A 22,280-nucleotide genomic window follows, 5' to 3' on the forward strand; every position below is an offset into this window, starting at 1 on the left:
GGAGAGGGAGGAGGCGGTGAGGACAGGGCCGAACCAGGAGAAATATGGAGGAAGGTTAGATCTGTGTTGACACCCTAGTGGCGTGGTACCAGGAGTGGTGAAGGGGGAAGGAAATAAATAGTTGCAGCTAGTGAGGAGAAGGTTCTCGATGAATGCTAAGAGACAGAAATGTGGGGGGGGGGGAGGGGTAGAAGTATGGGAGAAACCACCTTTAGAATCACAGTTCCTAGGTCTTTCTGCATCTAGATAACATGGGAAAACAGAGCAGAGAGGGTGGACCCGTAGCCCGGGGACTTCTGTGTCAGCTTCTTACCCATTCCAGAGTCAAAACCTAGAGGATGTGCCCACACCCCCATAACTCAGCATTTCCCCAAATCCAGGCTTTCCTAGGGGCAAACTACTGAGCACAGGCGGCTCATGGGCTCCACCTTCCGGCCAAACCGCGACACAGGACAGGCTGGTGCCAAGGACGTCAGAGGCAGATGGGAGGTAACTTAAAGGCCCCTACTCCACCCCTGGCACCTCTCCCAGGGCCCCTCCCCAACCTTCAGCCCCCAGGGGCCTCTGAATTGGGATCTCAGTTTATCCTGCCCTGCTTTTACCCAACTTGAAAGCCTCAGGGTGGAGCTTATAGATTCAGCCTCCTCCTTAGGACAAAACCCCCAGCTGGTATGTAAACAGTCATTAGCAAAGAACCATATCCCAGCAAATGGCCTTCATGGATTTCAAAATGGTGAGATCAGTTCTTGCAGAGCCTTCAGTCCTACCACCAGAGGGCAGATGGGTCTGGGTCTGGGCCTACAAAAAAATATCGAAGGGAACACCTAAGGGGCACCAAATCCAACCTTGCACTTTAACAGGCACTTGTTAGGTGGCTGTTCTTGTAATCCTTGCCTAAATGAAGCCTAAAATGAAGGGAAGATTGTCTACATTCCATTATTTAGCTCAGAAACTCAAGCCCAACAACCCTGAAAATTACCTCTTAAAAAAATTTATTTTGGCCACACCACAGGGTATGTGGACCTTAGTTCCCCAACCTGGGACAGAACTTGCACCCCCTACAGTGGTAGGGGTCAACTGCTGGACCACCAGGGAAGTCTCTGAAAATTACTCTTCCTGTAACATTTTTTCCCCAATTTTCTTAAGGAATTTTAGCAAACCTCAAAATAGGCCTTAAGGAACTTTATATTCTGCATTGCCGCAAGGAATCAGACATACAAGTCTTGCCCAGAATATGTTAGGAGGTAGTAGTCAGGGACACCTTCTGAAAAAAATGGTGGTAACAGAAGACAGCCCTTTTGACTCAGTCTTAATCCCTCAGAACATGCATCATTTCCAAAAAATTTAATTCACTGATTGATCTGTGCCTTCTCTTAGAATAGCAGTGATTTCTAAACCCATTTTCCCCAAAATGTTCTAAAAATTCTTTTGCTTTTTAAAAAAGTAGGACTGCACTACATATTTAAGAAGCAAAACTCAACTTGAAAAATGACATAAAAGGGCCAAAAATGAGGCCCTATTAGGATCCCATCATTCCCAGGAAACCCCTTCACAAGACTCAACTATTCAACAATGCAAGACAATGGCTTTTCTTTTTGGATGACCCCATTTTCTAAAATACTATTAAAAACTTCAGTATTGGCTGTGTTGTCAGGACCAAGAAAAACAGACAGATGTTGAGGGATATACATTTTATTGGAAACCTTAAATATTCTTCAGACAGAACACAATGTCTTCAATCAAGGCCCTCACGTGGCCTACAGAGAAAACTGCGATTTCCGGATTAGGGGCGAGGAGAGGGACACCATGGAGGATGAGTGCTTAATTTGCCAAAAGGACCCCCTCATGAGTGCTCTTCAGCCAACTTATCAGCTTTTGCCACAGCTTCTTCAATGGGTCCCACCATATAGAAGGCCTGTTCTGGGAGATGGTCATATTCACCTATATGGAAAAAAAAAATCCAACTGGTGAGAAGTGAAGGATATTAACTTCTACAGTGGTTACATACCTCACCACTTGAGGCCACCAGTCAGAATGTGATGAAATCCTGTCATCTTAGGTTCTTTTCTTAAACTCGCCTCACAATTTACAAGAAATGCTACAGTACATATTAAGAATATATGGTCTGGAGTCACATAACTCAGGTTCAAATTCTTTCTGGCTGTATGATAATGGGGCCAGTTAAACTTTCCACGCTTCAAGCTTCCTAATGTGTAAAATAGGATAATAATGCCTTCTTTATAAGGATGTTATAATTCACTTAGAAGAGTAGCTGGCACTGAAAACTAAGACTCACTAAATCTAAGGCTCACTCTCAGATGGTATTTTCAAAGAAAATTGATGAAGAATAACTTATTTTCATATATAAATTATGTAATTAGGCACAATATATATTGCTTGATGGTTCCTTGAACAGGAACACAGCACAGCATTTAAGGGAGTTCAGCTTCTATGCCACTTTATGTTCAGCCTTATACTGGAAATCTCACCTGCCAAAATCTGCTGGAATCCTTTGATGGTCTCCTTGAGGGGTACCAGCTTCCCCAAATGACCAGTAAAGACCTCAGCCACCTGGAATGGCTGAGACAAGAAACGCTGGATTTTCCGTGCACGAGACACAGTTAACTTGTCTTCTTCAGAAAGTTCATCCATACCCAGGATAGCAATGATGTCCTGGAGGGATTTGTAGTCCTATGAAAAAACAAAATTAGAGAGGCCAAGTAAATATTTACATTCCTCAAATCTGGACAAAACTTAAGGGTTAATACAACTTTATATTCACAATGAGCTTTGTATAGAGCATTTTAGCACTTTACTGCACTTAACTGAAACAAATCAGTTACATGAGGGCCCTCAGCTAAGATTGGTATCTTGTTTCCCCTACTCCGAATCTATCCGGTGCTGTTATAAAAAACTCCAAACCTGAAAACTCAGGAGACCTCATTAACACTCACTAGGAATTCTAGTCTCTTCTTTCCTTGCTCTAAAGCAAATCACACAAATTTCCAGGAAGATCTTGTCCTAATATAGTCCCCAAATTCCCTCTATGACTTTATGGCCACTGATCTCACCTGCAGAATCTTTTGCACCCCACGGGCAACATCATAATGCTCACTGCCAACAATGTTGGGATCCATGATGCGAGACGTGGAGTCCAAAGGATCCACAGCTGGATAGATGCCCAGCTCAGCAATAGCACGGGACAACACAGTGGTAGCATCCAAATGGGCAAAGGTAGTGGCCGGGGCAGGATCCGTCAAGTCATCAGCAGGCACATAGATAGCCTAAAGTGAATCAAGAACCCATTAAGAGCAGCAGGAAGCCAAGTAATTCTACTTAAACCATCCCCCTTTCTGACCCCTCCTCATTATGTTACTCTATCTTCTCAATATTCAAGAGTCCAAAGGAGACTCTTACACTCCTAATGCAGAGTATTAGTGGTTACATATTATCTGGTTCCTCCAAGCTGTGATGAAGAATTTTCATTGTTACTCCTTTTGTTCTTCATCCCACTTTTTAACTCTAAACCAAAACACTCGCCCTACTATATCAGGAAAATGAATCATGAAAGTTAAAAAAATTTAGACAAAGTTTTTGATCATTTTACTATATATACCATCTACATATATTTGAAAATTGTAGTAGCCAGTGTAGTACATATTTAAAGCTCACTTCAAAGTTCTCTTCAGGTTGGAAACCACTATTTTGTGATCTACATTTACATATACACCTTTAATTAGTTCAGATGAGTGGTTTCTTAATCTTTTAGTGTCTTTAACATGCACACACAGAATTTTAAATATTAAGCTCCAGTACTTACTTAAAAAAGTAACAAGATTTTATACCTCTGTACATGCCTTTACACAAATTAGACCTTCATCCATTTAATTGTTCTCACCTGTACAGAGGTGATAGATCCCTTTTTGGTGGTGGTGATTCTTTCCTGCATGGTACCCATGTCAGTGGCCAGGGTAGGCTGATAACCCACAGCAGAAGGGATTCTGCCCAATAAAGCAGACACCTGGGGAAAAAAAAAAGAAAAACCATATCCGTAGCCTTATCTGCATCATTCCGTAGAAAGGTCAAATGAACCAAATTCTCCCAAGCCTACCTCTGAGCCAGCCTGGGTGAAGCGAAAGATGTTATCAATAAACAGCAACACATCTTGACCTTCTTGGTCTCTGAAGTACTCAGCTACAGTCAGCCCAGTCAGAGCAACCCGGGCCCGAGCACCAGGTGGTTCATTCATTTGACCGTACACCAGCGCTACCTGCAGCAATTATAAACAATCAGAAATCCTGGCAGAGGAGTGTGAAAGTCATCTATCCAAGGTCACCAAATCAGAGAAACTACCAGAAAACCCTCCTCCTCAGGTGTCTAGATTTTTGTTCATAAATTTCCTTTTCCTTTTAGAGCTGCAGTTCAAAACAAAAGATAAGTTCTTTTATTACTGAGGCATTCTTCTGGCAGGAAGGAAATAAACTGTAAATACGTGAAAGGCACAAAATAGGGTTGAGACATTAAGAACCATGTTTAATGTCCCCAGAATTAGCTTTCAAATGATGGGTCTATATATCAAAAAAACAAAAACCCAAGAAATGTTATCTAATATTAAAAAGGAAAACGCAATGTACATGAGTGTATTAGAAACAGGGGAAAATACTGATAGAACTTTCCTTTGTAGGTCCTAGGACAATAAAATGAAAATACAAAACAAGTCAACTTCAACAGTTTCCTGACACCACTTACACGGACATCAGCTCAGTGCTCACCTTAGAGGTAGCATCTTTTAAGTTGATAACACCAGACTCAATCATTTCATGGTATAAGTCATTGCCCTCACGGGTCCTTTCACCAACACCAGCAAACACAGAGTAACCACCATGGGCTTTGGCAACATTGTTGATTAACTCCATGATCAGTACTGTCTTGCCGACTCCAGCACCACCAAAAAGCCCTACATGAGGTTGAGAAAAAACAAATTAAGAATTTCATTTCCATAAAAGCAAACTTCAAAAAAAAATTTTGTTTCTTTCCATCTTTTCCCTTCTCAGAAATGGCATCTGGCTTCAGCAAACTCAGAAGAACGAAAGTCAGAAGCTGCTCATCAGTGAGGGACGTTATCTCAGTACCCACTCATAACATGGTAGGATTTGTTTCCCACATTAGGTTTGGAAAATATCTACCTGTCATTTAACATACCAATTTTGCCACCCTTGGCATATGGAGCCAGCAGATCCACAACCTTGATACCAGTAACCAGAATTTCTTGTTCAACACTCATCTCCACGAATTCAGGAGCCTCAGCATGAATAGCAGCAAATCTGTAAAGGCAGATGAGAAGATCAGTGTCTATTCATCTTATTAAAAAGTTCTTCTCAATTCTCAAGCCTAACCCTTTACTCACAGTCTCATCTTTTATATAATACTCTAGACAAATTACCACCCACCATCGAGCCCAAATACTCTGCCAATAAAAGGAATTTCATTATCTCAGGAAGCAATAATCCCATTCCTTGACAACTCTGTCATGAAGTTTTCCTTTTACAGAATCTAAACAGCACTTCTTCACATACCAATATGAAATACAAACACCACTGGTATTAAGATGAACTGAAATAATCAACCTATGGAGTTCAGTTTTCTTTTTTATAATCAGATTTTCTGCATCATTCATTTTCTTCATAAGAAATTGCATTGTGTGGTTTAAAGAAATGACTAGAGCAGCATTTTAGGGATTCTCTGCAGAAAAAGTCTGCTATAGTAGATGGTGCCACCTTAATGTATAAAACTGCTAGGAAAAAGTTCCTTTGTGTGTAGATACAACAACAGGAATACTTACTGCTTGGTTTTGATGGGACCCCTCTCATCAATAGGTTCTCCAATGACGTTCATGATTCTACCCAAGGTCTCAGGGCCAACAGGAATTCTGATTGGTGCACCAGAATCCAGGACTTTCTGACCTCTAACCAAGCCTTCTGTACCATCCATAGCAATGGTCCTTACTGTGCTCTCACCTGTCAGATATAAGCATTGCAGGATTACACAGAAGGACAAACTGGCTTCGTGGTATTTAATTAAGTTGTAGCTGGCATTAAACACTAAGTCAACCAAGACTTCTTCTCAGTACCTAAATGTGGCTTCAGCAAACTCAGAAGAACGAAAGTCATTTTGATAAAATCATCATAGAAGACAGCCTGGTTTTGAGGGATATTTGGGTCGAACAAGATCTTTACTATTCCTAACAAATTCTACTTACCCAAATGCTGGGCCACCTCCAAAACCAGCCTGGTCTCCCTGCCTTGCACCTCCAGGGCATTTAGGATGGGAGGCAGTCCCTCATCAAACTGGACGTCCACCACTGCACCAATGACCGCCACGATGCGCCCAGTGGTGGCGCCGGCCTTTGGCGATGGAGATGCTTGAGCGGCATAGTCTCTGGCTAACCGACAAAAAAGATGTTGAAGTTGAGCTTAGGACAGTTAAAGGTCATCGGACGCCCGGACTTAACTCACAAGGACTAGTGAACGCAGCCCAGGCCCGGCCCCCTTCCGCTTGCACGGAAGGCGGGGCCAGAGGGAGGGCCGCGCTGGAAACGGAGCGCGAGCCTGCACCATCTTCCCATCCTCATGCACAAAACTCCATTATTCGAGAGCGCGAGCGGTGCCCCCATTTCACGGGAAGGTCAATGCACCTGCTCGCACTATTACGTCACACAGCGCCCCTCTTCCAAAATAAGACGGAATTACATTGTCCCTGTTCTTGTTCTTCCGCCGTTAGAGGGCAGGGCGCTAGCCCTGGCGTCCTTCTAGCACCACAGATCCCTCAGGCCGGAGCAACTATTGGCCCCAGGCTCAAGGTCATGGGACGACAGAAGCGAACCCAGCTGCTAGAGCAAGGCACTTACCAGGCTGGAGCGCTGCAGGAGCGGCCCGCAGTAAAAGCTGGGCTTGCGGTAGCGGCGCTGAAGGGCTGAGTCCCCGCAAGGCCCCGGAGGCCGAGGCAGCAACCACACGACCCACAAGTCCCAACATGGCGGAGCCCGGGTGGAGACTGAGCGCTGCAGCGGTCTGGCCTCCAACTGCCAGCAGTTGGAGGCGAGACCCACTCTGCAGTAGGCACGGCCATTGGGTAATTTTTCTGCTTATCACTCTGGGCGCTGCTGCTATAGGCCAATAGTCTCTCATCTTCTCAATCATTGGCCAAAATTCGTGCTAATCTGAATTCCTTTTCTTATTGGACAATGACTGGCTCGGTGCAACCCTCAGAACTTTGAAACATAATTGGACAACAGGGATGTCAGTCGGAGAGAGCTCTTGGAGGAACTGCGTTTGGGAAAGGGGCCGAGTTCCTGTGCGGAAGCACGTGGGCTGTCTTTGGCTGTCCTTGGGCTCTCTCCTTAGATAGGACCTTGAGCTAGGTGACAGTCTCAGGGGCGGTTTTATGGAAGTGGTAGCCTCATGAGGCAACATTGACTGACCTGGGCTAGTTAGGAGTCTTCTCTAGAGTCAAACGGTTTTTCTTCCGCAGTAGGGAGATTGGAATTTTTTAGACAATTCAGCAGGTCAGGAATCTGGACAGAATTAAAGCTACAATGAAAGACACTCATATAAACCAGTCTTTTAAAAAATGTGTGCTGGGCATTGAGGAGGCAAAGATAAATAAGACTTAAAAACAGATGAGCAAAAAATACAATAAAGTGTGATAGGTCTTGGTTAGTACAGGGTAAAACAGATGGAGGAAGGGATAAATTTAGGTCATCTAGAAATGTGAAATGTAGGTGGAATTGCCTTTAAAGTGGAAGAGGTTGACAGACCTGTTGGGAAACATCCGTAGAATTCCTAGGGTAAAGTAGGAAGACTATTCCATTATATATTTGTATTACACAGCATGTTTCTTTTGTGGTACTGCAGGTGAGGAAGGTTTCAGGTGAGGAAGGGAAAAAAGAGGCAAGTAAAGAGATGAATGGAGAAGGCAATGACACCCCACTCCAGTACTCTTGGCTGGAAAATCCCATGGACAGAGGAGCCTGGTAGGCTGCAGTCCATGGGGTCACGAAGAGTCGGACACGACTGAGCGACTTCACTTTCACTTTTCACTTTCATGCATTGGAAAAGGAAATGGCAACCCACTCCGGTGTTCTTGCCTGGAGAATCCCAGGGACCGGGGAGCCTGGTGGGCTGTCATCTCTGGGGTCGCACAGAGTTGGACAGGACTGAAGCGACTTAGCAAAGAGATGAATACAGAGAGAAGAACCAGTTCTCAGGGCCTTGGATGGGAGTGGAAGCAGGGCAGAGGTAAGTGTGTGGTCCTTGAACACATTTATGAGTTATGAAAACACATTTATGAAAACACATTTATGATTTATGAAAAATCATAAAATAAATAGGACATCCTTTAATGTAGTATTGACTTTAAGGTATTTGGGAGCTGGATGGAGGAAACCCTTAATCTATTAGAACAAACATGGCTAATGACAAACATGGCTGCTAATCTATTAGAACAAACATGGCTAATGACAAACATGGCTGCAGGTCAGCATGAAGCTACTTCCCCAGACTTTCTCCAACCAGCACACATTAGTTCTTATTTTTCTGCATGATAGTTGGGTTTTCTACTGTTTGGTAGCAAGAACTACAAAGAACTTAAAAGGAGAAAGCAGGAACATAAGAGAACTAGAGAAAGTTTAATTTGAAGTGCCTGTGGTTTCCCAGGTGGCGCTAGTAGTAGTAAAGAACCTGCCTGCCAGTGCAGCAGACCAGAGACCTGGGTAGCATCCCTAGGTCAGGAAGATTCCTTGAAGAAGGGCATGGCAACCCACTCCAGTATTCTTGCCTGGAGAATCCCATGGAAAGAGGAACCTGGTGGATTACAGTCCATAGCGTCCCAAAAGTTCACGTCTAAAGCAACTTAGCATCCACACAGGTACTCTTGCCTAGTAAGAGGGAAAGAACCCAAGAAAACAGCAATGTGTATGGAGCAGGTAGAAAAAAATAAACCATCTTGGGAAATAGCAGAGGAATAAGGAGAAGACTGAAGAACATACACTATGCAAAAATCAAGTAGAATATTAAGGAGAAAGTGGTCAATATTATCAATGATATAACTATGCTATAAAATAAGGGCTCAAAAGAACTTGTTGGGTTTGGCAACTAGGAATTCATTCTGCAGTGATACAGGGTCAAGGAATTTCAGTGGGCTGCATGCAGGATATACAGTTTTGTTTTGCAACTTGTGCTCTTCTGATTACTCGGGGCAGCATCCCATTTAATAGGAACCTATACATTTCACTTGCTTTTCTCAACTATTAGAGTTGAAGTTTCTATAGAAAGGATAAGATACTTAAAGTGTATTGCCCCTGGAACCAGACTGGGTTTAAAATCTTTTTACACTTACTAGACATCATTGAGCAAGTTTAAAATCTCTGTATATCATCTTCCTCATTATAAGAGATGAGAATTATCTCATAGAGTTGTCTCAAAAATCAAATAGATTAAAATGTGAAAGAAGCATTTAGAAAAATGTCTGGCACATAATCAGCACCATATTTGTGTTGACTAGTATTTTTACTTACTATTGACTTAGTGTTAAGATCCTTTGGCTCTGTATCACTTTTGGTTGTGGCCAAAATTTTTATTAACCATCAAACATTTAACCTGACACATCACTTAATCCAGGTGTCCAAGGAAAGATTTCAACATAAAATTCCAGGTAACTGAGGCTCATCACTTTTTGAAATGTTTTTACATATTTAGGATATTATCAGGAAACTTTATTCTTTGGGCAGTTGCTGCTGCTGCTGCTGCTAAGTCACTTAAGTCGTGTCCAACTCTGTGTGATCCCATAGACGGCAGCCCACCAGGCTCTGCCATCCCTGGGATTCTCCAGGCAAGAACACTGGAGTGGGTTGCCATTTCTTTCTCCAATGCATGAAAGTGAAAAGTGAAAGTGAAGTCACTCAGTCATGTCTGACCCTTCGCGACCCCATGGATTGCAGCCCACCAGGCTCCTCCGTCCATGGGATTTTCCAGGCAAGAGTACTGGAGTGGGTTGCCATTCCATTGTCTTCTCCCTTGGGCAGTTGGGTTACATTAAACAAATCTTTGTATCACAATGCAACGCTAAATGCTCTTAAAGTTACCGAGGTGGATATATAAAGCTATTTTCTCCACTATGCTCGTTCGTAAATTTTTAGTTTTTCTAACTCCTTTGCTGTCTGAAATTAGATAACCTGCTCAATTTATAATACTGTCTAAAATCCGCCTGCAATGCAGGAGACCCATTTGATTCCTGGGTGAAGTTCTGCTGGAGAAGGGATATGCTACTCACTCCAGTAATCTTCTGGAGAAGGCCATGGCACCCCACTCCAGTACTCTTGCCTGGAAAATCCCATGGACAGAGGAGCCTGGTAGGCTGCAGTCCATGGGGTCCCGAAGAGTTGGACACGATTGAGCGACTTCACTTTCACTTTTCACTTTCATGCATTGGAGAAGGAAATGGCAACCCACTCCGGTGTTCTTGCCTGGAGAATCCCAGGGACAGGGGAGCCTGGTGGGCTGCCGTCTATGGGGTCGCACAGAGTCGGAAACGACTGAAGCAATTTAGCAGCAGCAGCCAGTATTCTTTGGCTTCCCTGGTGGCTCAAACAGTAAAGAATCTGCCTGCAACGTGGGCAACCTGGGTTCAATCCCTGGGTTGGTATGATCCCCTGGAGGAGGGCATGGCAGCCCACTCCAGTATTCGTGCCTGGAGAATCCCCATGGACAGAGGAGCCTGGCAGGCTACAGCCCATGGGGTCACAAAGAGTCAGATACAACTAAACACAGCACATTTTAGAGTTTTGACATATTTTGGTCTTGTTACTTTCTTGATTTCTAGATAGCCCAGGTAGTATTTCATGTAAAATACAAGTTACTTTCCATGGGATAAGAGAGATCACAAAGACTGAACCTGAAGTTAATTTCAAATTAACTAACCTCTCAATTTATGACTGGAAACCTTACGAATTTCATCTTAAGGTGAAAATTGTGTTTACCATGAACTTTTCTTTTGGCTGAGCAGCAGCTTTCAGAATCTTAGTTCCCTAACTAGGGATTGAATGCAGAGCAGTGAAAGGATAGTCCCAAACACTGGACTGCCAGGGAATTCCTTACAAACTCATTTCAACTGCCATTCATAGTGGCCAAGTCCCACATTCATTCAGTACTTTGTTTCTACCATATTTTTTGACGATCATGTTGGGTGATTTCAAAAATAATCCAATCAATTCCCTGGCTTCAGAGTTTTTTAATCTTTTCAATTCCAATTAGTTTTGAACTGACATTCCACTTAAGTATCCTACTCAAGTTGTACCTCAAAAATCTAATATTCTCTTGTCAGACCACAATTTTTTTTTTTTAATGCAAGTTAATACATGAACAAATTGTAAGCACACAGGATCAGGATAAATCCTTTCATCACTACCCAAATCTCATTCCCAGAAATAAGCATTAAAAAATATTTTGCATCTATGCATTCACTTTCATTCCATCCCATGTCCATAAAACATATATTCTTGTCTTTTAAAAAAACTTCAGTGGAGGCACACTTCAGAAAACATAAGGTTTCTGATCTTTATATTTTTGAGAACTTTGTGTCAGTTTACATTTTTGGTTGTAGCTACACCTTATGGCACAGAAATGTGTAATAACTTACTCCATTAATGGTTATTTGGATTGTTTTAAATGGCTATTACATGCAGTATTGAAGGAAAAAAAGGAAATCTTATAAACATGAGTATACCATCTATTGCTTCTTTAAAATTACAAGAAATAAAATGTTGGTTTAAAGTTATGTTCATTTAATTTAAAAAATTTTATTTTTGATTGTGCCACAGGACTTGTGGGATGGGGAACCTTAGTTCCTCCACTAGGGAGTGAACCCAGGTGCCTGGCAGTGAGAACACAGGATCCTAACCACTGGACCAGCAGGGATTACCTATGTTTTTCTAGATCTCTCCTTTGTACCTTGTAGATTTTGCATCATTCTTGGAAGAATTTCCCCGTATCGTTAGTAAGAATTTGAACTTTTTGCAGTGAGTGGGCCAGGAACCACCAGCCCCAGAATCATCTAAATCTACATTATCTACTATGGTAATCACTAGCTATATGGGATTACATGTTAAAATTAAGTTAATTCAGTTTTTAGTCACACTAGCCACATTTCCAATAGTTCTTTGCAGCTGGCACTGACTCTATCAGACAATGGAGAGACACAGAACAATTTCATCAGTCATACTGGATGGGGTTGCCATCTTAGCAGAACCAACTTATTCAGAATCTGTTTTAGATCTAAAGGAAGTTGTCAAGCTTTACCACACATCAGAACCAGCTAGAGGGCCTAAGACCCTACAGCTGTTTCTGATTTGGAAGATTTGGGGGCCCAGGATTTATATATCTAACAAGCTCCTAGGTGAAACTGATGCTGGTAGCCAGGACACTTAAAAAAAACCAAAAACTACATCTCTATTTTGGCCGCACCTTGTGGCATGTGGCATCTTCGTTCCTTGACTAGGGATCAATCCACTGCCCCCCGTGTATCCAAAGCATGGTGTTTTAGCCACTGGACCACTGGGGTCACACATGTCTAAGTATCAAATTGCAATTTTCTGGGCCCCACATGCACCTACTATCCTAAGGCGTATCTTCCAGTTGGGACTTCTGAATCCACATAGACCCGAAGTGGGTCTATAGCTACAGGGCTACAGGTACAGGACAGGAACTAGAGCTTCAAGATGAAACTTGTGAGAATACAAAAATATGGTTGAGGGAGGGAGGTAAACTCAAGAGGCTGTTAATTGTACTGAAAACAGCTTTACAGCAATCCCTCCTAAACCTGTGATCACGAGATATGGGAATGGGCTGCTAAGTAGAGAAGTCAAGGTCACTGGACTTGAGGCAAATAAATTTGAGCTAGAGGTCTGGATAGGTTCTTCACATAAACAATGAAATTATCCAGGCTGACACTAAAAGCTGTAAGCAATTGACATTTTGTTTTCACTTTAGCAGGTGGCTGTCCTCAGGGTGGGATATTTAGTGGTGACATACATCCTTCACTGTTCCTGAAGAGATTACCGACTATCATCAAGTATGGAAGCCTATCAGAGTAAAATAATTTGGGAGTTAAGAGTAGGCCTTACACAAACCTGTCTACCCTATCCTCCCCAGCCTTTATGTTCTCAAGGGTAGTACAATACTGGGAGAGCGAAGGGGAACAGCAGCTGATATTCACATACAGGTGAAGTTCATTATCACACGTCAAAAGAACTCCTGCTAAATAGAAAAAAAAACCTGCACAGAACTGAATGGCTAAATAAAACGCAAGCTGTAGCAACTAATCACTTTCCTTTCTTCCTTGAAGAAAGTAACTTCACAGTTCAGGAAGTTGAAGAGAGCCATCTTTATCACATGTCACAATAGCCAAATGGTAATAAAGAGATGCCATCTCCCTCATCCAAGCTTAAATTCACCAAATGATCCTCTCCCCAGTGACTCTTTTAAGGCAAAAGTAGCCACGGTTCAGATTTGCAATGCAAGGCCAAATACTCCTTAAGTTTTGGCCTGTGAATTCACCTTTTGGCATGATATCCTTCTAACTTAAAGAGGGGTCAGATACCACTGAGAGGCCTTCATACCTGACAGCAATAAGGATTACTGAAATCCCACTATACTATTTGAGTACAAAGCAGGTTTGAAAAAATCTTAATAGGATGAAATTAGAAATCCATCATGCTATATTTTAATGCTGTAGCCCAATGGCTGGCATTAAGTCAATAAATCATTAATGACTCTAACTTCCAGAACATACAGAAAGAATTCTTTGCGAGAATATAACTAGAGGGTTTTTTTTTTTTTTTGAAAATTTAAAGGTTTTCTATGAAGCAGTATATTATTAATCATACTGATACCTCTGGCATGCTCCAGAGAAAGGAGACCTTCTAGAAGGACAGAAGTCCAAATATACCTAATGTGGAAAAAACTAAGGCTTTGAAGAAAAATTGCAGTCTCATAAGACCAATATAACAAAAGAGTTGATTGCCCAGTCTCTAAGTAGTAAGATTTTCTAAGTAGTAAGATTTTCTATTTGTACCATTTCAAGAAAATGGCTTTGAGTATCATTTGGAACAATTATATACTTAACAAGGAAAGAAAAAAGGTTGTGTTTTTCCTTCTAAATCCCCACAATACTCTATCCATACCTATTACTACATTTGCCATTTCCCAAGTTTCTTTTCACTATTTGTCCCAAGGCTTAGCTTGTGATATGTGCTCCCCGAGTATACAATTACCTAAAGGATTTATCTTTGTATTCCCTGCCCCCAGCACTTTAACACTGCCTGTAACAAAGGTCCTTAGTGTCTGACATGAGAAAGTACTGAAATATGAAGCATTTCTATGCTATGACAAATACACAGAAGCTGGAAGGAATAAAAAGTGCCAAAATGCGAAAGCTCAAAGATTTAGAGGAGGACAACACATTTAGTTTTATTTCAATCAAATCACAACTTTCTTTTCCAACTGTTGCAAAGTGCATCTACAATTTTCTATTACAGATCCACTTTTAAAAGGTTTTCTGTGACATTATAGCAAGCCTTTGTTTCCCCCAGAGGAATATTCCCAAATTCTTCCTCAAGTAAAAATAAAAACTCCATTCCAGTAAATGGCAATACATGAAATTACAGTAAACCAGACACTTGAAAGGATAGCCAAGAAGTCTTCCAACAGTTTATTAGAAAGAATGTAGACATTAAAAAAAAATCCTCACTGTCATGAACATAAATTGAGGTTTTCAGCCCAGGTACAAGCTGAATCCAAAAAAAAAAAAAAGGAATAAAAAAATCCAATAGTGTATTAACATTTTTTTCCACTCATTTGCCATACTGACAGTGCAAATACAAATTTGGTCTAAATGTACAGACTCTCAAGCAACAATGTACAGCCTTTCTTCGTCCTCCATGCTAAGAGATGTAAAAGTTTAAGGGTCAAACAATACCAAATGTACAGGCTTCAAAACCATCTAAGTTAGGGCATTCACTAGTTTTAGCTAAGATACATCTGGAACACTGACAAGTGATCACTTACATACAATAATGTGAAGTAAATTTTTTGAAAAATAAAACTTTAGTGGAACAATCCTGAAGGATATGCCAGAGGAATAACATGTTACCAGTTTAAAGTATCAACCAATTCTTTCAGCCACTTTGAGTCCATGTTCTAAAATCTAAAATTTAGTTACTTTCCCTAAGCCAGAGAGCTTCCTATCATGTCAGTATCTAAGTTATGAGTAAAGGAGACTTAGGTGAGATTTTTATTTATCACAACTGCTGTGTCAATTGCTTAGGACCTCAACAGCATCATGGAAATCTGGGAAATGTTCATGCACAAGGTTATTGCCTTAGCTGACTTAAAACTGCCCCATACAATGGTACATATCAACCCTTAGTGAAGCCTTAAAAAAAACAAACAGGTTGAAAAATGGATTAAAGGAGGCAAATACAGCATCTGCCTTTAGAGCTATCAACTCAGGAATTCTCTCAATTACGAAATCTTGCAGAGAAGTTATTTTTCTTTCTCAAAATCCAGCGATGACAACATTCCTTACTCCAGATCTGGCATTTCTGAAAAGAATTTTTAAAGATTAGTATAAATTACAAGAGGATAATAGCCCAACAACTTTGAATCATTCAAATTTTTGCTTTAGCTATTTGTTAAGAGGCCATAAAGAAATAATCACATATCTTCCATAATCACGGATCTAAGAATTTTAAACAAGTAACTTCTCTATTTTGAGAATTTGGTTTTTGATGTGAAATGTCTCTGTGTAGATCTATTTTTACAAAGATACTTACTTTCATCATCACTGTCTTGTGAATCCTGCAGAAAGAGAAATAAAAATTTCAACCAAATTGCGATAAAATGTTTCTCCGCTAACTGAACAGTCTGCCTTAAAGTTGAAGCACGATACTTTTGACCAAAGTAGCAGAGACATGTGGTTACATTAATCTCATGAACTTATCAATGGACTTAAAAACAGGTTTATTTAAGATGAACAGTATAGTATGTACAGCTAAGGATATATCTTCCTATAAGATGTGTGCCTTTTGGAGGGAATTGAGCCCATCCTTTGAATTCCTTTCTACTAATCGAAATGAATTTTTCTATAAAATGGTTTCTCTCTTGGCATTTAATGCAAGAGAAAAATGGCTCAATATGAAGACCACTGGAATGACACAAGACAATGAACTCTAATCCTAACTGTTGAACTATTTAAATAAATATTTTCCAAACTAGATCGAAAAACTTTCTTAAAGATGTTAACAGAATGCCAGGTGGGAAAATGTTGAGAAGAGTCGACCATTATATCCTCCTTACAGATTCACAACATCCATCTGTATACTATATGTCTCTCTGACCATTCTGCTGTTAAAACCTGTTTAACTTTGTCAAAATATTCCCTAAACTGTTAATTGAATAAGGCATATGTCTCTGTACAATAATTATTCTGAACTATAAATCTGGTCCCTTTAAGAATGATCCATGGGACACCTGTTTCCTAGTAAGTATCCATCCCTCTAAAATGAACACTTCTAAAAGAATTGGTTTTCCCTGTAGTATTTTTTAGGAAAAAAACCAACCAATGGCAAAAAAAAAAGCAGTCTTGATTTATATAAAACAACCTGTAAATACATTGTTTCTTACTATTTTATTAAACATAGAAAAGAATTTATAGACTTACATCATCTGCTCCATCTACTTCTGGTAAATCTACATCCTCATCACCACCCATGTTGTTCATCATCTATTCGAAGTGTAAAAATTAGTTTTAAAAATGATGTTAAATTAAGCCCTAATTATTAGGTTGCACACTCCAGAATAAACCTTAGCTCTGCCATAGATTTCCACCAATTAAAAAAAAATTCAACTATAGATTAGTTAGGTACTTTCCTTTCTGGAAAAAGTAGATTTTATGTAATTATATGAAATCCTGAAACTATAGTAGGAAGTTAAGAGTAAGTTCTCATTGAAGAAAAGTGAAATTTTTAAAATTCAGCCAACAAGATACATATGTATGATGCAGAAACTAAATACCATAATCCTGAATAGCAGGTACCTCTGGTGACTAAAAATGGGATTATTTTTAGTTGTAAAGTTTTGTATGTTCAACTAAGTGGCGTGTGTATTATGGTATTCTCATTGTAGTTTTAAATATTGTGAAGAATCAATGGTAACTTAAAAAAAAAAGTCCTTTGGGCTTATTAGTTTGTATAAAAGGCCTAAATACTGAATTCAGCTAAACAACAGTAACTAAGTTGAAAACAGAAAATAAACATAATCCTTGAAAGAAAACATATAGGCTGTGTAAAATACTCTTACATACTTAAAATAAACTGGGCCCAATAATAAGAACTGCATTACGTAAAGAGGTATAAATAAGCAGACTAAATAATTCATATGAAACTTCAAAAAAAAAAAAAAAAGAAACTTCAAAAACACATGCTTACCTGAACTTCAGAGTTCGAAGGGGTCTTAAAAAGATACTGACTCAAAAACCTTTCAGTATAAAAATCCTAAGCATCTACTCTCAAATAATATGAGTAACTAGTGAAGAGTTTTCCTACATCTGAAGACATTAAATACTGGTTAAGTTTCTTTGAGCAGGAAAAATACTGAGAAGGCTCCAAGTGCAATACTAGATGTCAAGATGCAATGGCAACAGATGCAGAACTGAATACATTTAAGAGTTTACTTAGGAGATTGGTAAAAGTTGTGACATGCGCATCTGGGTAAATGGTGGGACCAATTACTACAGGTAAGGAGTAGCACAGTTTAGGACAATGAATATCATTTCTCCCTTCTCTCCTTTGAAATCAAGGTGCCAGAGCCATGTGAGAGATGTGTAAATAAGAAACTGCATACATGAAATTGGGTACTTACTTTTTAACTCTTTTTTTCCCCCCCAAAGAAACAGTAAAAATTAGCTGTGTTGTACTGACCATAGAGTTTATTTTTTTCCCTTACACATCAACTTTAGAACTTGATACTAGTTTTTATAAACTCATAAAAAACCAGTCTTGAAACTAAAGTAATGCAGGTCCTTACATATCACTAGGCCTTTAAAACCAAATTAAACTGACTAGAAATAAGTGTACTGAGAGGGAGGTGGAAGAATGCATTTAAAAGAACTTACCTCAGAGAAACGATCAAAATTAGACATGTCTTCATCGGAATCATCTTCCCAGTCTTTCCAATTATTAAAGTCCACACTAAGCCAATTAAGCTATAGATCAATACAAATATCACCCTCTGATTAGATTATTGAATTACGGGGTTCATACTCACTAGCAAGGCATGGAATCAGCACAAAAAAAGAATAGACTAGAAAAATCAGAAGTTAAATGCAATATATATTAGTAAATATAGTTTCATGAAGTCTCAGTTGTCAGAAACCTTTTTAAAAAAATTCACTAATAGAAACTATTCAAATTCAGATAATTAACTTACTATTTTTTAAATGCCACCATGATATACTCTCATCTGATATTTGAGTAATTTATACCTTTAAGTCTTTCTCTTGAGTGCAAAAGAGTCTGCCATCAATTAGTGACTGACCTTATTCTGACCACCCTCGGTATTGACACTAATACATTTCAAAGTAGAGAAAAGTGTATAGAACACAGGGCCTTAATAGTAATACGCCATGAAATAAACACACTATGATTCCTCATACCAATTTTTAAAAATACCAGTTCCAGGGGTATAACATTGTCGCTCAACATCTCCAAGTACAAAGTGATTACCTTCCAAGTCCACTTATTGTCTGTCACTATAAAATTGACTCCTTGTACCCCTTAGCTACCCCTTCAACTCCCCCTCCCCTGCTGGTAATCATCAATCTGTTCTCTGTATGTGTCTTTTAGTTTTGTTTGCTGTATTTTTTAAAATTAGGTTTGTCTTTTTCCTTCTGACTTATTTTACTTATTACCCTCAAGGTCCATCCATGTTGCTGCAAATGGCAAGATTTCATTCTTTTAAAATGGCTAACTACTAATCCACTGAACGGACACACACACACCGGTTTATCATTCATTCATCAATGGATATTTTGGCTGCTTCCATATTTTGGTTATTTTAAATACTGCTGCAATGAATAGAGATGGCACACATTTTTTCCAGGTAGTGTTTTCATATTCTTCAGATAAATACCCAGAACTGGAATGCCTAGATCATATGGTAGTTCTACTCTTATTAATTTTTTGAGAATCTCCATACTATTTTCCATAGTGGCTAAACCAGTTTATAATCGCAACAACAGCATTTCTTATTGGCCTTCTTGACATCAGCCATTCTAACAGAAGATGATATCTCATTGTGGTTTTAATTTGCATTTCTCTAATAATTAATGATGAACGTGGGCCAAGGCAATGAAAGCCTGGAATCCTAATCACTAGGTCACCAGCGAACTGCTCTACCTGTTCCTCTGTTGTTTAATTTTTATTTTATATTGGAGTATAGCAGATGTCTGCCCCTTTTTTAACTGGATTGTTGTTGCCGAATTGTAGGAGTTCCTCATATACATTAGATATTAACCTTTTATCAGATACATGATTTGTAAATATATTTTCCCATTAAGTAGGTTGTCTTTTCATCTTAGTGATTTTCTTTGCTGGGCAGAAACTTTTGAGTTTGATGTCACTTATCTTTAATTATTTAAAAATACCTAACTTTCAAAAAAAGGAAAAGAAACCTACCTTTGCCCTTTCTTTTGTTAACCTTGGCCATGACTGGCCAGATTCTCCTTTTCGTAAACAACATAAAATCGATCTGTCTGTTCTTTTATGCTTGGAATCCTATAACAAAAATAAGTGTTTTAATACTGTTGTAACTCTCTAGTATCAATATAGGATACAAAGTTGCTTGTTGTCATTTCTTTCCTCCTTATTTCTTTCCCTACACCCTGAAACATCCCCTAGGCTACTGAAGATTTCATAGGCTATCCAATAGCAAAAATATCATTTTTTTTGCCTCCCCTGAACAAGGTGAATAGCATAAAAAGTTTTAAAAAAATTAGTAAACATGGTGTAAGCATAGGACATACTTAGCTACATCTATGCTTAAATAAGACAAGCATCAAGAGTACCATCCTTATATTAACTACACTGCAATTTTAAAAAGGTTAAAAAATACAGTACTGTCCTGAGTCCAAACATTGATAACAACAAAAATAATATGCAGAGAAGCAGTTACAAGATGGAAAACAATGCAAACCATACAATTATATTTTAGCCTCTGAACTGTTAAGAATTATTATTTATCTCTAAAATGAGTATTTAAATTATGTCCATTTCCTCACAATTTAAATTTAAATTTTTTTCGGGATTAAAGTTTCAAAACTACTTACATTTGGATCAATACAGTGAAAAAGATCAATTTCATTTAAATGTTTAAAATTATCACTTCCTCCAAGACAACTGTACAAAAAAAAGGGGGAAAATGAGTTTCTTCAAAGAGGTAAAGATTAGTAATAACTTCAGAGAAAACACAAAACAAGCAAACCAAAGCTATTCAAGCTGTCTGAAACAAGTATTTCATCCAATGATATAAAAAGGGTAATTTACCTGAATGTAAGTTTCGATTTTTCAAAATTTACATTAACATCTTTACTGTCTTCAACACAAAATTCAATGAAGACATAGTCCCTCCGATCGTACCACTTTGCAGAAGCAGGTTGCCTATAATGAGATAAAATTAGACAAAGTTAAGCTGAAGTTCACTAAGTGGGTATTTACATAACCTCCGAAATTTAGCATATAAGTAACATACTTCTATTCTCCATCAGAGCATTATTTTGAGGGAGTATATTACAATTTCAAATGTGAACTATTAATATGTTTTTCCCCTAACAGGTGCAGGTGCATTTCAGGTTAAAATGCAATGATACCGTTCCCTCATAGGAAGGGATTTTAAAACATAAGACCAAAATGTTCAATGGAGTTAACCATTTAGGTAGCCCTGTTAAAATTTGTGTGCTACTTCTTTATAGCCCTGCTCTTAAAAATTCAACTTCACATGATTTAAAAGAACTAATCCATTGTCATATGAAATACAGTATGCAACATTTCTACTTACAATTCAAGAAACTGGGGGAGGAATTTTTTAGAAGTATGAGAAATGACAGTATTTCAAAGTTCTGCCTAAAGCTCTACTCATCCATCAAAAATTATGTTTTAGAATGTAGCTAAAAATCTGCTAGAAGCAAATACAGTCAAATATGGTTAATTAACAGGCAGTAAAGATTATAAGCACTTCCCAGGTGGTGCTAATGGTGAAGAATCCACCTGCCAATGCAGGAGATGCAAGAGACATGAGTTTGATCCCTTGGTAGGGACGATCCCCTAAAACAGGAAATGGCAACCTAATCGGTATTCCTGCCTGGAAAATCCCATGGACAGAGAATCCTGGTGGGCTACAGTCCATGGGGTCACAGAGAGTCAGACAATACTGAGTGCACACACACACAAGATTACATGTGATAAATAAAATTTTTCTTTGTTATCTTCAAGACCAAGACAGGTTACTTCGATAAATACACACTCATAAAATTCCAAGAATTCTCACACACACACACACACACACACACACAGGCATACACACACACAGGCATGCGCACACGAAGAACAGGTAGATTAACAGCACTTGCCTCTAAAGCATGAGCCAGAAAGAGAAAAGAAAGGAAATAGAGCCATATCAATCTCAACTGTTACAGTTATTTAAAAAACCATTTATTTTGCATTTTGGGTGCAATTACTTTTTAACAATAAGTATGTCCCACTTTGATCACCTAAAAATCAAAGTTACAGGAATTATTTGTATTTTTTAAACTTTCCTATAAACCCAAAACTTCAAATCAGAACTTTTAAACAAATTAGTTATATTGTCAAACAGTACTCATAAATCAACTCAACACAAACGAATTGTTTGCTTCCAAAATTCCCAATCCTAAGGTGTAACCGTTTCAAGTTCTAAAATGTTACAGCCACAGCTCATTAATATTTTTACACAATGGTTACACTTGTGTAATGGTTAAACTAGTTGCCACACACTACTCTGGAACACTGATATCAGCTCTGAAATTAAAAGTTATAAATGGTGGGACTTCCCTGGTGGTCCACTGGCTGAGACTCCAAGCTCCCCATGCAGGAGATCAGGTCCGATCCCTGGTCAGGGAACTAGATTCCACAAGCC

At 39.2% G+C, this 22,280-nt stretch overlaps 2 protein-coding genes across 2 annotated transcripts in view; both read right to left on the minus strand.

Annotated features, from left to right (window-relative positions):
* Window positions 1–1,676: 1,676 nt before the first annotated feature.
* ATP5B (ATP synthase, H+ transporting, mitochondrial F1 complex, beta polypeptide) lies at window positions 1,677–7,078 on the minus strand. Its single transcript, XM_010839271.1, has 10 exons — window positions 6,908–7,078; window positions 6,260–6,442; window positions 5,843–6,017; window positions 5,203–5,324; window positions 4,773–4,957; window positions 4,112–4,270; window positions 3,899–4,021; window positions 3,072–3,284; window positions 2,490–2,691; window positions 1,677–1,941 (listed from the first exon to the last, which is right to left on the minus strand). Exons 1-10 carry the CDS (start codon window positions 7,032–7,034, stop codon window positions 1,844–1,846), a joined length of 1,587 nt encoding a protein of 528 aa, XP_010837573.1. The 5' UTR covers window positions 7,035–7,078; the 3' UTR covers window positions 1,677–1,843.
* A 7,418-nt stretch (window positions 7,079–14,496) lies between these two features.
* PTGES3 (prostaglandin E synthase 3 (cytosolic)) overlaps window positions 14,497–22,280 on the minus strand; it is a 21,896-nt gene continuing 14,112 nt past the window's right edge. The window contains exons 2-8 of the mRNA XM_010839272.1: window positions 20,654–20,767; window positions 20,437–20,506; window positions 19,787–19,885; window positions 18,226–18,315; window positions 16,774–16,836; window positions 15,887–15,911; window positions 14,497–15,655 (exon numbers count right to left, since the gene is read on the minus strand). Of these exons, the coding sequence (XP_010837574.1) occupies window positions 15,636–15,655; window positions 15,887–15,911; window positions 16,774–16,836; window positions 18,226–18,315; window positions 19,787–19,885; window positions 20,437–20,506; window positions 20,654–20,767 (481 nt within the window). The 3' untranslated portion in view covers window positions 14,497–15,635. The remainder of the gene's footprint in view (window positions 15,656–15,886; window positions 15,912–16,773; window positions 16,837–18,225; window positions 18,316–19,786; window positions 19,886–20,436; window positions 20,507–20,653; window positions 20,768–22,280) is intronic.

The sequence above is a fragment of the Bison bison genome, unplaced genomic scaffold (assembly GCF_000754665.1).
Source record: "Bison bison bison isolate TAMUID 2011002044 unplaced genomic scaffold, Bison_UMD1.0 scf7180017864115, whole genome shotgun sequence".
In the NCBI taxonomy this organism is placed as follows: Eukaryota; Metazoa; Chordata; class Mammalia; order Artiodactyla; family Bovidae; genus Bison; species Bison bison.

Excerpts from the sequence above, each read along its gene's own strand:
- ATP5B (XM_010839271.1), bottom strand. The coding sequence starts at position 7,034 with ATGTTGGGACTTGTGGGTCGTGTGGTTGCTGCCTCGGCCTCCGGGGCC. Across the intron at positions 6,443-6,907 it reads TCCTGCAGCGCTCCAGCCTG|CCAGAGACTATGCCGCTCAA; the intron begins GTAAGTGCCTTG and ends TTTGTCGGTTAG. Across the intron at positions 3,285-3,898 it reads GATCTATCACCTCTGTACAG|GCTATCTATGTGCCTGCTGA; the intron begins GTGAGAACAATT and ends GATTCACTTTAG.